General features: G+C 57.9%; 3 protein-coding genes across 15 annotated transcripts in view; 2 read left to right on the top strand and 1 right to left on the bottom strand.

The window, feature by feature from the left end:
* Positions 1-7,315, top strand: part of BRSK1 (BR serine/threonine kinase 1) — a 19,672-nt gene extending 12,357 nt beyond the window's left edge. For both annotated transcript variants that reach the window (XM_045441453.1, XM_045441454.1), the window contains 12 exons: positions 300-446; positions 810-841; positions 1,040-1,210; positions 1,735-1,832; positions 2,043-2,202; positions 2,430-2,490; positions 2,943-3,312; positions 3,759-3,807; positions 3,899-4,022; positions 4,580-4,778; positions 5,896-5,985; positions 6,721-7,315. In XM_045441453.1, the coding sequence (XP_045297409.1) occupies positions 300-446; positions 810-841; positions 1,040-1,210; positions 1,735-1,832; positions 2,043-2,202; positions 2,430-2,490; positions 2,943-3,312; positions 3,759-3,807; positions 3,899-4,022; positions 4,580-4,778; positions 5,896-5,985; positions 6,721-6,878 (1,659 nt within the window). In that variant the 3' untranslated portion in view covers positions 6,879-7,315. The remainder of the gene's footprint in view (positions 1-299; positions 447-809; positions 842-1,039; positions 1,211-1,734; positions 1,833-2,042; positions 2,203-2,429; positions 2,491-2,942; positions 3,313-3,758; positions 3,808-3,898; positions 4,023-4,579; positions 4,779-5,895; positions 5,986-6,720) is intronic.
* The window catches only part of TMEM150B (transmembrane protein 150B), an 11,492-nt gene continuing 1,074 nt past the window's right edge, over positions 5,606-16,023 (bottom strand). The window contains exons 1-9 of one of the 11 annotated variants that reach the window (XM_045441459.1): positions 14,828-15,306; positions 14,139-14,274; positions 13,736-13,883; positions 12,885-12,930; positions 12,717-12,759; positions 12,367-12,537; positions 10,254-10,437; positions 7,451-7,708; positions 5,606-7,335 (exon numbers count right to left, since the gene is read on the bottom strand). In XM_045441459.1, the coding sequence (XP_045297415.1) occupies positions 7,512-7,708; positions 10,254-10,437; positions 12,367-12,537; positions 12,717-12,759; positions 12,885-12,930; positions 13,736-13,883; positions 14,139-14,274; positions 14,828-15,084 (1,182 nt within the window). In that variant the 5' untranslated portion in view covers positions 15,085-15,306 and the 3' untranslated portion in view covers positions 5,606-7,335; positions 7,451-7,511. Of the gene's footprint in view, positions 7,336-7,450; positions 7,709-10,253; positions 10,438-12,366; positions 12,538-12,716; positions 12,785-12,884; positions 12,945-13,735; positions 13,884-14,138; positions 14,275-14,827; positions 15,307-16,023 lie in introns of those variants that run through there. The other 10 variants (XM_045441461.1, XM_045441465.1, XM_045441458.1 and 7 more) reach the window with 10 other exon arrangements.
* The window catches only part of KMT5C (lysine methyltransferase 5C), a 27,895-nt gene continuing 24,186 nt past the window's right edge, over positions 12,315-16,023 (top strand). For both annotated transcript variants that reach the window (XR_006702408.1, XM_045441455.1), the window contains exon 1: positions 12,315-12,429. The gene's annotated coding sequence lies outside the window, so the exon portion shown is untranslated. The remainder of the gene's footprint in view (positions 12,430-16,023) is intronic.

The following is a 16,023-nucleotide window of genomic DNA, read 5'->3' as shown; positions in this document are numbered from 1 at the left end:
TTGTTGAGTGAACGAATGAGTGTGACCGCATCTGAAACTGGTCTGGGGAGAAACCTGTTCTTAAGATGCAACCCCAGCCTCTTAAGCACTGGGGCCTGACTCCATTACCAGCTCAGAGGCCCCGGGCGAGTTGCTGGACCACTCCGTGCCTCAGTCTCCCCACCTGTAAAGTGGGGTGCTAACAGTTCCCTACTTCTGGAGGCCTGTGGTAAGGACTAAATGTGTCCGTGTGTGGAGCACTTAGGCTCTTACCTGGTACGTGGTAAGCTCCGTAAGGGGTCCTGTCATTTCTCACTCAGGGGGCTCTGCCCTTTGATGACGACAATCTCCGCCAGCTGCTGGAGAAGGTGAAAAGGGGCGTTTTCCACATGCCCCACTTCATTCCTCCAGACTGCCAGAGCCTCCTGAGAGGGATGATCGAAGTGGAGCCTGAGAAAAGGCTCAGTGTGAGTTGGGGGGGCAGGGGGGATGGTGGGTCATGAGGACAGAATCCCTAGGGGGCTCATAAAGATGGCTTTCCAGGACCTGCCTGTCAGCTTGGCCGGGGGAGGGGGGAGGGAGGTTGGGTTGTGTCGTGGAATGAGCCAGGGTCCGCCCAACCTGCCGCTCCAAGCTGGGAAGGTCCCCCACCGCGGGAAGGATGCATGCCCCAGGCAGTAGTTGTGGGTCAAGGCACTCAGTTGCCACTAGGGGAGACCAAAGTCATCCTGACCCCGGTGGAGAGGAGGGGGCATCGTCAGGGACCCCCAATGCCACGTCATCAACTTTCGACCTCACTGGTGCTTCTCTACGACCCACCCTCTTCACAGCTGGAGCAAATTCAGAAACATCCCTGGTACCTGTGAGTACGGGGAACTGGGTGCCTGGTTCCGGGAGGACGTGGGGAGGGGGGCAAATGTCAAGCACCAGCTAGGGGGTGGGATGCCAAGGTTCCTCAAGGAGGAGGGGCCGGAGACTCGGATTTCTGGGTTCCCAGGAGAGGGTGGAGTGGGCTCGATCACGGATGCCCGGCCCCCTGTAACGTTTCTCCGTCTCCCAGGGGCGGGAAACACGAGCCGGACCCCTGTCTGGAGCCAGCCCCAGGGCGCCGGGTGGCCATGCGGAGCCTGCCATCAAACGGAGAGCTGGACCCCGACGTCCTGGAGAGCATGGCTTCGCTGGGCTGCTTCAGGGACCGCGAGCGGCTGCACCGCGAACTGCGCAGCGAGGAGTAAGGCCCCCTCGCCCTCGGACACCCGCGCCACCTGCCCGCCTCCGGCGAGCTGCTGCAGCGCCCCGGACGGCCAGCAGGGGGCGCAGCTGTGCCTCGCACCCGCGCAGACTCCCTGGGGCGGGCGTCAGGGCCGCTAGACAGGGCAGGGCTTCAAGGTCCCACGTGGAGCTATTCCCCGAGGAACCAGGAGGGGGCAGTAGGGCCAGCGGAAAAAAAGATGAGACGCTGAAAAGCATCAACAGGTGCTGACGCAGACTTAGCGCCTCACGTGGGTAGTGCTTGCAAATAGTAAGTGCTTCGATATTATTATTATTACTACTACTGTTATCATTGCTGACTAAGGTGAGGGTAGGATGTACACCGACACAGAGGAACTAACCGTGCCGCTACCTAGGAAGATGGAAGCATGGGCAGAGGTGTTGGGTGTACCGAGCCCCGGCTGCGGGGAGGGGGTGAGACCTTGGAGACCCGACCTCTGATCCCAATTCTCCTCCTACCCCCTCACGCCCCTTGCGTGCCAGGGAGAACCAAGAAAAGATGATCTATTATCTGCTTTTGGATCGGAAGGAGCGCTATCCCAGCTGTGAGGACCAGGACCTGCCTCCCAGGAATGATGTTGGTGAGCAGGCAGGGCTGGGAATCCAGACCCCGGATTCCGGTGGGAGGAAGGGGCTGCAAGCCCTTAGCTTCTGGGTTTAGACCCCCTGACTTGCCCTGTGACCTTGTCACAACTCTCCACTCTGGGCCTCCGTTTCCCCATCTGCATGAGTGCCATGTGCAGCTGGGCGAACATGTCTTTTGATCAGGTTGAAACTCTCTCCGCCCTCAGACCCACCTCGGAAACGTGTGGATTCCCCTATGCTGAGCCGTCACGGGAAGCGGCGGCCAGAGCGGAAGTCCATGGAAGTACTGAGCATCACGGATGCTGGGGGCGGTGGCTCCCCAGTGCCTACCCGGCGGGCCCTGGAGATGGCCCAGCACAGTCAGAGGTGGGAGCCCCCGCCCCTCCAGCGGATCACAGCCCTGGCGGGTGAGGGGGGGTGGGAGTTCAGGGTTCTAGCCCAGCTGCCCCTCGACCGTGCTGTGTCGTTGGGACAAGTCATCTCCCCTCTCTGGGCCTCGTGTCCTCATCTGAAAGGAGTGTGGAAGGGAGAGGACATCTGAGCCTTATGAAACCCACACAACTGATTTAAAAAAAAATGTCTCCTGGAAACAGGTCTCGTAGTGTCAGTGGAGCCTCCACCGGTCTGTCCTCCAGCCCTCTGAGCAGCCCAAGGGTAAGGCCAGGTCCCCGATTACTCAAGGGATAAGGGGGTGAAAACACTGGAGCAAAGATTGGCAGAACTACAATTCCCATGAAGTCTTGGGGCATTGCCTTTTTGTCCCTAAAAGGACCAAAACCTAAGGCTGCATTAAGTATTTTATTTTAGTACATGGGGCATTTCACCTCCAATAGGATTGGGTTTTTAGTGTGTCAGAGGTTCATTTATTCATCTAACAAAAGCTAAGTGAGTCCCTACCGTGACCAGTCACTGTGCTGGGTCTTAGAGCAGTGAGCATGATAGAAAAAGTCCCTGTCCCCTTAACAATGTGGTTTGGGAGGCGGAAATAATGGACTACAAGTTCCAGCGTGCATCGGTGTCCACCTCTGTGAGCATGTGAGACTGAGGCTCCAAGAGCCTCCTGGGAGTTGTAGTCGGCCATCTCACCCATCTCCACTCTTTCGCAGAGTCCTGTCTTTTCCTTCTCGCCTGAGCCCGGGGCTGGAGATGAGGCTCGGGGCGGGGGCTCCCCGACTTCCAAAACGCAGACGCTGCCTTCTCGAGGCCCCAGGGGTGGGGGCGCCGGGGAGCAGCCCCCGCCCCCGAGTGCCCGCTCCACACCCCTGCCTGGCCCCCCAGGCTCCCCGCGCTCCTCTGGGGGAACCCCCTTGCATTCGCCCCTGCACACACCCCGGGCCAGCCCCACCGGGACGCCGGGAACAACGCCACCCCCAAGCCCCGGTGGTGGTGTCGGGGGAGCCGCCTGGAGGAGTCGTCTCAACTCCATCCGCAACAGCTTCCTGGGCTCCCCTCGCTTTCACCGGCGCAAGATGCAGGGTACGGGGTCCCTGGCGGTGCAGGGGCTGGGGGCACGTATTCCTGAGTTCTAATATGAGGAGAGAGGTAGGGGGCCTGGATTCCCACGTCCTAGGAGAAGAGAAGATGGGTTTGGGAGGAAAGATTCAGGTGTTGGGAAGAGGGGGTGTGGCATCCATCTCTGGAGGAGGGGCCTCCCTGAAGGACACGCCCCTTCCTTGCTCTGGCTCATCTTCCCATTGGCTCATGGCAAGCAAGTACCACCCTCGGGGGGCGTGGTCTAACGGGTGGGACAGCATCCCTGGAAGGACCATCAGTCAGCATGCTATTTGGGGTTTAGCTACTGGGAGGTGAGTGGGCGGGCACTGGGGTCTGGAACCTCTGGTTGGAGGTGGTTGCTAGCCTGCGTGCTGGACACCAGGATGACGGACAAGTGCTGACCATACTCTCCCCTTCCTATCCCCCAGTCCCCACTGCTGAGGAGATGTCCAGTTTGACTCCAGAGTCTTCTCCAGAGTGAGTCTGACGGGGAAGGGAGAGGAAGGAGGGAGGGATTTAATCCCTTAGCCCCCTCCTGGCCCGCCTCCAACCATCCCCTTTCACTCAGGTTGGCAAAACGCTCCTGGTTTGGGAATTTCATCTCCTTGGACAAAGAAGAACAAATATTCCTTGTGCTAAAGGACAAACCTCTCAGCAGCATCAAAGCGGACATTGTTCACGCCTTCCTGTCGGTGAGGGCCCTGGGTCTTCGTGTGTCCTGGGCAGCATAGGACTACAAATCCCAGAAGCCCTTGGGGGATCCCCCCCCCCCCCCCCAGCTCTAGCCTGGCTTCCTCCTAAGGCTCATGGGATCTGTAGCTTTCCATTCAGAGTTGGGTTTGGTCACTGTAGGGGCAGGGAGGTGGAAGGGGTTTACTGTGTCCTGGGGTGCTTTGCTCTAGGAGCTAGTGGGACTTAAAGGTTTTGAGACAGATGTGGCAGTGCTTGTGGAGGAGATGTTTGTGTCATGTGGTTCTGGAGCCTGGGGCTGACACCTAGATATGAGGGTCCTGTTATGTGGGGATCCAGTTGCTCAGCCATTCCCCTTATACCCTGCCTATAGTTGGACAAGAAAACTACAAGTCCCAGCAGGCAGTGGGGGCTCCCAGTGGCTTTTCTGTTATTCTTTGCCCCAGTGGCTGATGGAACTTGTAGTTCCTTGGGCAGAAGTAGTTGTAGGGTTGGCTCTCCATTCCCTGGAATCAGGTCACTGGAATCACCCCCTCTTTTTGTCCCCCTCCTGCCTCAGATCCCCAGCCTGAGTCACAGTGTGCTGTCACAGACCAGCTTCAGGGCCGAGTACAAGGCCAGTGGCGGCCCATCCGTCTTCCAGAAGCCCGTCCGATTCCAGGTAGACATCAGCTCCTCAGAGGGCCCGGAGCCTTCCCCACGAAGGGATGGCAGCGGTGGTGGTGGCATCTACTCTGTCACCTTTACTCTCATCTCCGGTAAGTTTCCCTCAGCTACACTGCCTCCAGCCTGGTGTTGGGATCCTCAAGACAGCTGAGATAGGATAGTGGCCCACGAGGGCAGCAAGAGCGAGGAGGAGGAGGTGGGGCTCAGCTAGTGCTGACTGACTGTGTGAGCCCCCTGCTCGTTCCGACCCCTACCTCCTCTCCTTCCCCCTTTCCCCGTTGACATTTAGTGGATATTTATGATGTTCCAAATGCTTTCCTCGCACTATTTCATTGAAGCTTCCCAGCAGCCTTTGTGGTGTTAGTAATCACCCATCTTACAGAGGAGAAAACTGAGTCCTCTAGAGGTAAACAGACTTGACAGAGTCACACTACAGACCATGACAGAGCTGGGCTCAACCGAGCCCTTGACCTTGAAGTGCAGAGCCCCCTTCCTACTTCCTTAAGACAGTACAGCAGAAGGGCAAAGACATGGCCCGCCCGGTGTCAGATGTGACTGCTGCACCCAGAGCAGACATCAGCAATCGACCACTGCACTACTTCCCGCTGAGCTCAGGTGCAGCCTGAGAAACTTCAGGCCACCATCACCAATCGGGAGTTGGCACAGGAGACGAAAACCACAGAGGTGCCTTGCTTCCGGTTCAGCTTGGTTCCTGAGTCCTGCTAACCAAGAGTTTGAATGACCAGGGCTGCTCCTGTTTCCCAGCCTTGTGAGCTGTCTTAGTGTGTCACAGCTGGGAGATGAGCTTGCTCTCGGGGTTTCTAAACCAGGCTTCCCCAGAGCACTGCGGTCTCATCTCCGAAATGAATGACGGCGCGTTGTTTTTCCTTTCCCTTAAAGACTAATACGCAGGACTTCCTCGATTTTAAGATTTTATTTTACTTCCCGTTTCTTTTCTTGCATTTCTGGCTCTACATGACCTCACCTTGAAACTAACAAGGAACAGGACCTATTTAAGTGGAAAACGGCACCCATCATTATTTCAACTCAGACCTTTCTTAGTCCCCTTTGCAGACCGTAGTTTTAGGCCCAACACAGGGCGGGCAAGTTGAGACCGAGAGAAGAGTCCTTTGCTGGGTTTCACAGGGTGGGAGGGCCTTCCTTGTCCCGGTCGGTCCCCAAGTCAGTCTGTCTCCATACCCCTTCCAGGTCCCAGCCGTCGGTTTAAGCGAGTTGTGGAGACCATCCAGGCACAGCTGCTGAGTACTCACGACCAGCCCTCCGTGCAGGCCCTGGCAGGTGTGGGGGGGTGGGGGCTGCAATGTCTCCCTCTTTGATCCTGTGGGCTGGAGGGGAGACCCCCTGCTGAACGAGTGCCCCCCCCCCCCAGGGCTCCGGTTTGTGGGCGGGGCCTCCGAGAGGCTGGGGCCTGAGCTCCATCCAGGGAACCTGGCCATCCTGACCGAGAAGGCCTCGTTGCTAGGGAGGGCACCTCCAGGGGTCCCCAAGAGGATGAGTAGTCTCATTGTCGGGCGTAGTGGAACTTTCTGCTGCCAGAAGTTCTGGAAGTGTGTTCTGGAGAAGGGGAATCTACCATCCGGGTTTGTTCAGGCCCCCAAATGGCCCACGTAGGCTCCCCCGGGCCCTATTGCCAAGGAGCGTCCTCCCTAACAACCAGGGTTGGGAGGAAGGAAAGGGGACCTCTGGCTATCATCCCCAAATCTGAGCTGCTGCTGCTGCTGCGACAGGCTGTCCCTTAGCGAATAGCGTCCTAGCCAGAGTCTGTGAGGACGCCTCCTGAGGGTGGGCCGCCGGCTCTCACCGGGATTCATTTGGCCCAGTTCCCACAGTCACACAGCTTGGAGGGGCCCAGGATGTGTGACCTGCCGTCCTGAGATCGCCAGGTCCGGCTGCAGATGTGTCCTCCCGGCAACCGTCTCCCCAGGCTTCCAGCCCCGTGCGGCTGCCGGAACATGTTCCTTGGGGGTTGGCAGCCGTGAGGGTACTGAGGCCAGACTGCTTCCTCCTCCACAGACGAGAAGAACGGGGCCCAGACTCGGCCTGCTGGTACCTCACCCAGAAGCCTGCAGCCCCCGCCTGGCCGCCCAGACCCAGAGCTGAGCGGCTCTCCCCGCCGAGGCCCCGCTAAGGACAAGAAGCTCCTGGCCACCAACGGGACTCCTCTGCCCTGACCCCAGGGGGCCGGGGAAGGAGGGGAGCCCCCTCCACCCCCCTTCCCTGCCCCCCAACTGTGAATCTGTAAATAGGGCCCAAGGAGTATGTAGGGAGGGGAGAGATACAACAAACCCGGCCTTGCCCCGCAGGGATGGGGCTCAGGGGGCCGTGCCCAATGGGGGGTGGTTCTAGGGGGGACTGAGGGGGGGGGAGCTGTTTCTATTTTATTTATTGATTAATTTATTATTTTATTTATTGATCAATCTCTCTGCGGGGCGGGTGGGGGAGGGACGGGGGCTGGTTGGGGTGGCTTAGCAGATCCGGACGGAGAGGGCCATCTGTCCCTGTGTTCCCCAACTCCTCCTTCCCGGGCCCCCCCTTCCCCGGTTCTCCCCTTCCCTCAACAACCTTCTGTACGGATTTGCTCTCCGGAAGGAATTCTGGTTTCGCGTGACCCTGCCTGCGTCCGTGTCTCTGATTCCGCCGGCGGCAAAAACAAAAAAAAACAAAAAAAACAAAAAAAACAAATTAATAATAATAATAATAAATAGCCTTGAGCAGGGATGGCTGGCTGGCCTTGGCCTCTCACTTCCCGGGTAGCCGCGATCGATCGCAGCGCCGGGGTCAGACCACACCGAGCGGACTGCCGTTCACAGGGGGATCTGCAGGGAGATGGGGGAGGCGGGTGGAGAGCTGAGGCTGGGGCCCGGCCGGAGAGTCAGGGTGCAGCCGTCCAGGCCGGAGAAGTCCACAGCAAACAGGCCAAAGAGCGTGAACAGCAGCATGGCCACGGCCCACTCGCAGGCAGCAGAGGCCGAGCGCAGCAGCCAGGAGTGGAGGATGACCACTTCACGCCGGGGTCAAGGGCCACGCCAAGCAGAGAGGACCCCGCACCCTCCCGCGACAGACTCGCGGTGAATGCCGCCGACCTCTGTGTCTATCTCAGGCTGTGGCCCATAGGTTCCTCCCGCTCCTGTCGCGTTTCCGACATCGCAGAACAAAGTTTCTCTTATCCTTGGCCTTTCCTGGCGCCATTAAGGCTCCACCCTCACCATCTCCCCACTTGCCCAGCCAGACAAGCAGCTCCCAGTTGCTTCTCCCTTCAAATAGGCAGCGAGGGGCGCCTGGGTGGCGCAGTCGGTTAAGCGTCCGACTTCAGCCAGGTCACGATCTCGCGGTCCGTGAGTTCGAGCCCCACGTCAGGCTCTGGGCTGATGGCTCAGAGCCTGGAGCCTGTTTCTGATCCTGTGTCTCCCTCTCTCTCTGCCCCTCCCCCGTTCATGCTCTGTCTCTCTCTGTCTCAAAAATAAATAAAAACAGGGGCGCCTGGGTGGCGCAGTCGGTTAAGCGTCCGACTTCAGCCAGGTCACGATCTCGCGGTCCGTGAGTTCGAGCCCCACGTCAGGCTCTGGGCTGATGGCTCAGAGCCTGGAGCCTGTTTCGGATTCTGTGTCTCCCTCTCTCTCTGCCCCTCCCCCATTCATGCTCTGTCTCTCTCTGTCCCAAAAATAAATAAACGTTGAAAAAAAAAATTAAAAAAAACAAAAAACAAATAGGCAGCGATTCCTAAAGATCCCCCCAACCCCGGGTGCCAGCATCAGGCTACGTTGGCGACTTTCTTCCCCAACCACCCACAGCCCTAGGGCCCCTCCCAGTCACCCCCTGAAATATCTTCTTCCTCCTCCTGGTGTCCCCATCTGGTGACAGCCCTGCCACCCACTCACATGCCTAGCGGACCCTGGGGAATCACCCTCACCCCTGCCCCTCCCCTCCCCCTCCTCAGGGCCAGCTGGTCACCCCAAGGCTTGTGCTGTTGGTCTTGCCCACCTCTGTCCTGGGCTGTCCTGTCCTGTCCAGCTTCTTAGTCCCCTGCTCCTAAAAACCTTTTTTTCTTCTTCCCTCCCTCCCTCCCTCCCTCCCTTCTTCCCTTCTTTCCTTCCAAGTAAGCTCTACACCCAGTGTGGGGCTCGAACTCACAACCCTAGGAGCAAGAGGCACTTGCTCCACTGACTGAGCCAGCCAGGCGCCCCCTGAAAACCTTCTTCTGCCAGCCCAAGCACACTCCGAGCTCAGCCTAGCAGAGAGGCATCTCGCTTTCTGGGACACCCCCTCGCCCGACTCCCTGCAACAACTTTCTTGCTTCTCACATAAGCTAGCGCTCTCTCACTGCCCCTAGATCGGTTTAGACATTATTCCGTTCGCTGAAGGATTTTTAGACCGTGAACAAGGCTGACGTCACCCCTGACCCCATGAATCTTACAGCAAAGAACAGGTGGGAGCACCCGAACACAGGGGGGTTACCCCCAGAACTCACCTTGTTTCTCCCCTGCTCATCAGCTCCCCATGGCTCCCTATTGCCCCTGGGCAGAAACCCAAGCCTTTCAAGCCTCACAGTAGCACTGGAGATCCTCATCTCCGCCCTGCCAGCAGCCTCATCTGTGAGCTGGTGTCTCTCCACCCTCTGCACGCACCTGCAGTGTTGCCCAAAGTAGCTCCTTCTGCAAGACCAGTTCAGAATCTGTCAGTTCTCGGACCTATCCTTGCAGACACCCAGCCCTTATCACACCTCGCTGGCCATCTTTATGGTCCATCTCCCAGCCCCACAGAAAAAGGACCCTGCAGCCAAACTGATTAGCAGCCCAATTGTCCCTAAGGCAGACCACACAGGATGTCAGCTGGTTTTCCCTCCAGCCTCTTCCAACCAACGTCAGCAGTCTTCTGGCCTCCATTCCACCCTCCCCAAGGAGATCAGTCCCTAAGGGTGAATTTGCAGCCTCCCCTCTCTCAGAGCAGTTTGCCTATCAGCAGCCGTGCTGGCGGAAGGCATCTGGGCTCAGGTGACTCAGCAAGGGGCTGGGTAGAGTCTTCACCGGGTGCCAGGTATGTTGGTAAATGGTTAACAACCGGCCACGATTTACAGCATTGGCCAATTTCTGTGTGGTAAATACTCCCACCAAGGCCAGTTGGAGCTGCTAATATGACATCACCGGATGTGGAGCTGGGAAGAGACCCGGGCTGCTCTTGAGAGCCTGCTGGAGCTCTGCCATTGAACTTCATGACCGGTCTTGGCCAAGACACTCCCCCTCTCTGAACCTCAGTTTCCACTCTTAGCCAACATGATGCACGGCACAGGGCAGGCTCCCCTAACAGATCCCTGCTCACTCCGTGCTGTTAGCGGGGAGCCTGCTTCGGACCCTCTGTTACCCCCTCCTCCCTGCCCCTCCCCTGCTTGTGCTCTGTCTCCCTTTCTCTCTCTCAAAAATAAAGAAACATTAAATAAAAACTCCTGAGGAGACGGAGGCCCAGACAGGACAGGGCACTGTGCACCACACGTCGCACACCCAGCCCGATGGACAAACCCCAAGCCCTGCCACCGGCCCCAGTAAGGATACTGGTCACCATAAGGATGGTGCAGAGGCTGCAGAGGCCCAGGCGGAGTGGCCCGATCCAGGGAGGCCCAGGCTGGGGCAGGCTCTTCATCCACCAGAAGAGTAAATGCTGCATCCAGAAGTACAGGTTGCCCACGAAGAAGGCGAAGAAGGCCCCTGTCAGGTGCGTGGGCAGCTGGTTCTTTTGCTGGGAGAAAAGGGACGAGAGGGGAGAGGAAGCTACATACGTGGGGGGAGGGGTCCTCGATCCACCCAGTAGACTGTGTTGGAAAACTGCCACACCCAGGGCGCCTGGGTGGCTCCCTCGGCTAAGCATCCAACTTTGGCTCAGGGCATGATCTCACAGTTCACGAGTTCGAGCCCCGAGTCTGGCTCTGTGCTGATAGCTCAGAGCCTGGAGCCTGCTTTGGATTCTGTGTCTCCCTCTCTCTGCTCCTCCCCTGCTCTCTCTCTCTGTCTCTCTGTCTCTCAAATATAAATAAACATTAAAGAAAAGGATAAAAGAGTGTTGGCCATGGTCAGCTAGAGGAGGACAGGCACTTATATTTGTTGCCCACTGCTGTGGCCTTGGTCCCTAAAACAGTGCCTGACACATCGCAGGCACTCAGTAAATATAAGTGAAGTATATCTTTCATTTTTAACCAGGGTCAGGGAGCCTAATATGGCCACTCAGGGGGTAAGAATTTGCTTCTGGAGGATGAAAAAATTCTCAACTATTACAATGGTTTGTGGCTTGCAGATATATGGTATGTTATTTAATATATTCTAAATACTAAAAGCTTAATAAGAGAAAGCATTGGCCAAGGGGAAATGTCTTTAAAAGGTCCCTTAGGGGAGGTGCGCCTGGGTGGCTCAGTCAGTTAAATGTCTGACTTCAGCTCAGGTCATGTGCTCCTGGTTCATGAGTTCAAGCCCCACGTCTGACTTCAGGCTCTGGCCATGATCTCATGGTTCATGAGTTCAAGCCCCAGGTCAGGCTCTGCACTGACAGTGAGGAAGCCTGCTTGGGATTCTGTCTCTCTCTCCCTCTCTCTGCCCCTCCCCACTTGCTGTCACCCGCCCTCAAAATAAATAAGCTTTAAAAAAGTCTTCTTAGGAGAGCAATATAGTATTTCTAAAAAGTTAAAGTTGAGGAACCCAGGAATAAATGAATGAGTGAATGAATGCTATGCAGAGGTGATTGGGAATTTTTATTAAGAAGCCCAAGGAGGCAACCTCTTATCCGAACACCCTGTGGTTTCTTTAGGTTGGAGAGGTTTGGAATCCAAGACAAAACAGTAAAATTAAATAACAATGTAAAATAAATCAATAGGCTTTCTCCAACCCATTGTCCATTTATTTGTTCTACAATTATCTACTGAACTTCACAGTGAAGAATGCGGGTTCTAGAGTCTGAATCTGGGTTCATTTCTTTTCTTTTATGTTTTTATTTTTGAGAGAGAGAGAGAGAGAGAGAGAGAAAGAGAGAACGAGTGGGGGAGGGGCAGAGAAAGAGAGAGACACAGAAACAGAAGCAGGCTCCAGGCTCTGAGCTGTCAGCACAGAGCCCAGGGCAGGGGCTCCAACTTGTGAACCGGGGGATCATGACCTGAGCTAAAGTCAGAGGCTTAACCAACGGAGCCACCCAGGCGCCCCTGGGTTCATTTCCGACCTCCAGGGACCAGCTGATTAAAACAACAACAACAAAAACCAACTCTGTCGGATTTGACCAAAAAAAGGTGTACGTAGGGCTCTTGTGGAGATGGATGAAGACACACACAATAAAAGCCTAGCGCCCCGCACCGAGCCAACACTCCAACTCTGTGGCAACCCTAAGAATGAGTGGTTCCGAGTAATTATATCATTAAAAGGGGACAGGGCAGGGGATGGCAATCAATTACCCCAGCCTTCTAGAGTTCAGTGAAATAACGAAGCCAAGAGCCTCCCACGCGGAGCTCTATTCTGAGAGCCTAGGAGCTCACCCCTCCCTCCACCCCGACCCGATGGCCACAAGAGAAATACAAGTCCCAGAAGGCCATGCGCGGACGAGCCCCCGCAACGAGAAGCCAACGGCCCCGAGGGATGCTGGGAGCTGTAGTCCCAGACTTGGACTGTCAGAACCTCCTGCCGGTCTCACCTGGAAATTGCCCACCACGGAGGTGCCCAGGGCACACAGGAGTCCGGTCCACAGGATCAGCAGGTTAAACCACTTTCCGACCCCCAAGTCCCGGAGCTGGTGGTAACGGATAATGCAGATCCAGGCGGCTGGGAGGAGAGGGAAGTGGGCGGGAGCCCCGGACCCGGACTCCTAGGGCAGGGGGTGCGGAGAGACCGGCTATCTAGGGGTGGGGGGGGGGGCTAACCCCCATATCTGGGGGAGCGCGTGTGGGCTTGAACTACTGGGTTGAAGCTGGGGCTGGGGCCGGGCCCCCCCCCCCCCCTTGGCTGGGAGGAGCTCGCCCGAACAGAAAGGGCTAGAATATTTACCCATAGCAGCTCCCATGTTGAGCAGCTGGCTGAAGATGCAGCTCTGAGGGGGGTAAGATCCACAGAGGCTGGGGAAAATGAAGGATCATCCTGGGGCTCCTGAGACGCGGGCCCCCTCCTCTTCTCCCGCGGAGCCCCCCACCCCCACCCCGCCAGCGCCATAAGTACCTGATATAGGGGAAACCCTCGGTGAGGTTCACAGCCCTGTTGGCCACTGCAAGGGCAAAACTGAAGTACAGGGACACATCAAGGTGGTTTTAACGACACCTTTTCTTTCTGTTACCCACAGAAACAGGGACTTCTGGCTCCCTCCCCTCGGACCCAGGAGTCCAGACCCCAGCGCCCTCCTCCCTCACACCCCTGGGATCCTGCTCCCAGCCCCTCCTCCCTCAGACCCAGGCGTCCTGTCCCCAGCCCCTCCTCCCTCAGACCCAGGCGTCCTGTCCCCAGCCCCTCCTCCCTCAGACCTAGGAGTCCTGACCCCCAGAACCTCCTCCCTCAGACCTAGGAGTCCTGACCCCCAGGACCTCCTCCCTCAGACCCAGGAGTCCAGACGCCCTCCCCCGCCCCTCCTCCTTCAGACCAGGAGTCCAGCCCCCTCCTCCCTCGGACCCAGGAGTCCAGACCCCCCCAGCCCCCTCCTCCCTCGGACCCAGGAGTCCAGACCCCCCCAGCGCCCTCCTCCCTCAGACCCAGGAGTCCAGACCCCCAGCCCCTCCTCCCTCAGACCCAGGAGTCCAGACCCCCCAGCCCCTCCTCCCTCAGACCCAGGAGTCCAGACCCCCCAGCCCCTCCTCCCTCAGACCCAGGAGTCCAGGCCCCCAGGCCCCCCTCCCTAAGACCCGGGCGTCCTGCCCCCAGGACCTCCTCCCTCAGACCCAGTAGTCCAGACGCCCCCCCCCCCGCCCCTCCTCCCTCAGACCAGGAGTCCAACCCCCTCCTCCCTCAGACCCAGGAGTCCAGACCCCCCAGCCCCCTCCTCCCGCAGACCCAGGGGTCATCCTGCCTCTAACACTCACACAGTCCAGACTCCAGTGATAGCCCAGACGGCCAGGAAAGCAGGCAGCAGGGACAGGTAGCCCCACATGCCGGGCTCTGCAGGGCAAGTAGAGAGCCACGAACCTCTCTCTTTCTCTCTCTTTCTCTTTCTCCGGTGAGGAACCTGCCCTAAGGGTCCAGATGCATCAGAAGGTGGCCTCCTGGCTCTGAGGCCCCCATTGGCTCCCAGGCGGAAACAGTCGGTGAGGGTCCGGGCTGCTGAGGCCAGCTCTCAGCCTGAGGCGTTTTCCCTCTTTTAACAACTGTCTTTCCATCCGGACCTCCTAGTTTTTCCAGGCTGGCCTCCCCCAGCCCAGCTTCCCAGCCTCTCCCAGCCAGCCCTCCACCGCGGGCCTGGCCTCATGGCTTCCCCGGAACGCTCACCTGTCCTGAACCTGCTCCCTCTGGCACTCCTGGGCCAGTCCTGGGCCTGGGGGCTGTGGGAGAGGTTGAAAAGGGAGCAGGGGACGGGCGTGGAGCTGGGTGGTGCTGTGGCAGAGCCAAAGTCCAGCCCGGGAGGCTGCAGGACAGTGTCAGGTCAGGAGTCTGACGGTCTCACCACCACTTTCTCCGGGACCTCACCCCCAAACTGCCACTTCCCCACGCAGAACCTAGCAGGCACCACCTTAGTTAGCTTCGAGAGGCCCCCAACTTCCTTCCTTCAGCTTTCAGCAGTTCACCGTCCAAGAGCCCAGCCCTTGTCCTTCCCAGGACCCACAATCTGAGCCTGCAGCGCTCCCCACCCTTCCTCCCTCAAAGACCCAGTCATGCAGGCCCCCAGTCCCTTCTAGAATACATGCACTTGCAGGGGCACTCGGGCGGCTCAGTAGGTTAAGAGTTGGACTTCGGCTCAGGTCATGAGCTCACAGTTTGTGAGTTCGAGCCCCACATCGGGCTCTGTGCCCACAGCTCAGAGGCCACTTCAGGTCCTCGGTCTGTCTCTTTCTCTCTCTCTCCCTCTGCCCCTCCCCTGCTCGTGTTCTCTCTCAAAAAATAAACATTAAAAAAAAAAAAAAAGATTTAGAACACATCCACTTGTTTCTAGCCTCTGGGGTCCCACCTTTAGCTCTTACCTCCTCTGGGACCTCAGAATCCAGGCCCAGGGGTCAGACTCTGTGCTGGGAGTAGTTTCCGTCCTTATGCTGCTGGATGTAGGGCCTTGCTGACCCGGCCTCCTCGCCCTCACTTGCCTTCCCCTCTCCCTTCCTCTGGACAGCTGCTGGAATTCCCCGGTGGGCAGGCTCAGGGTGGGTGGGAAGGGAGACCTTGGTGTTGACATCTCATCCGATGAGCCTTCCCCGAAAGCAATTGCTTCCTCTGCCCAGACCATTCTGTTGTGTCTCCCACATGGCAACCCTCAGATTTCTGGTTTCCTTCCCTCTTGGTGATCAGACTTTTGGGCCCTGGCCTCATCCTGCTTCCTGTGGACCCAGGAATCTAGGTCTCCAGGCCCTCCTCCCTTAGACCCGGGAGTCCAGACCCCCAGCCCCTCCTCCCTCAGACCCAGGAGTCCAGACCCCCCAGCCCCCTCCTCCCTCAGACCCAGGAGTCCAGACACCCCCCCAGTACCTCCTCCCTCAGACCCAGGAGTCCTGCCCCCAGCCCCCCCTCCCTCAGACCCAGGAATCTAGGCCCCCAGCCCCTCCTCCCTCAGACCCAGGAGTCCAGGCCTCCAGCCCCCTCCTCCCTCAGACCCAGGAGCCCAGGCCCCAGCCCCTCCTCCCTCAGACCCTGGAGTCCTGACCCCCAGCCCCCTCCTCTCTCAGACCCAGGAGTCTAGGCCCCCAGCCCTTCATCCCTAAGACCCGGGAGTCCAGGCCCCCAGCCCCCTCCTCCCTCAGACCCAGGAGCCCAGGCCCCAGCCCCTCCTCCCTCAGACCCAGGACTCCAGATCCCCGACCCCTCCTCCCTCAGACCCAGAAGTTCCAGCTCTCTTCTCCCTCAGCACCCCACCTCTTTTTGTTCAATTTGAGGTAAAATTCACAAAACATAAAATTAACCATCTTACAGTGAACCATTCAGTCGCATTTGGTACATTCCCAAGGTTGTGCAACCCCCACTTCTATCTAGTTCCAGAACTTTTTCACCGCCCCGGAAGAAAACTCTCCACGCATCAAGCATAGGCCCTCGCCATCACCTCCTGTCCTCAGCCCCTGGCCACAAGCCGATGGCTTTCTGTCCCTATGGATTTGTCAATTCTGGACATTTCCTATGTTTTTTGAGTTTTGTCCACGTTGTAGCACACGTCAACGCCGCCTCCCTTTCTGTG

The sequence above is a fragment of the Leopardus geoffroyi genome, chromosome E2 (genome assembly GCF_018350155.1).
Source record: "Leopardus geoffroyi isolate Oge1 chromosome E2, O.geoffroyi_Oge1_pat1.0, whole genome shotgun sequence".
In the NCBI taxonomy this organism is placed as follows: domain Eukaryota; kingdom Metazoa; phylum Chordata; class Mammalia; order Carnivora; family Felidae; genus Leopardus; species Leopardus geoffroyi.
Note: the sequence above shows the minus strand (reverse complement) of the source record. Positions and strands in the feature narration are given on the sequence as shown.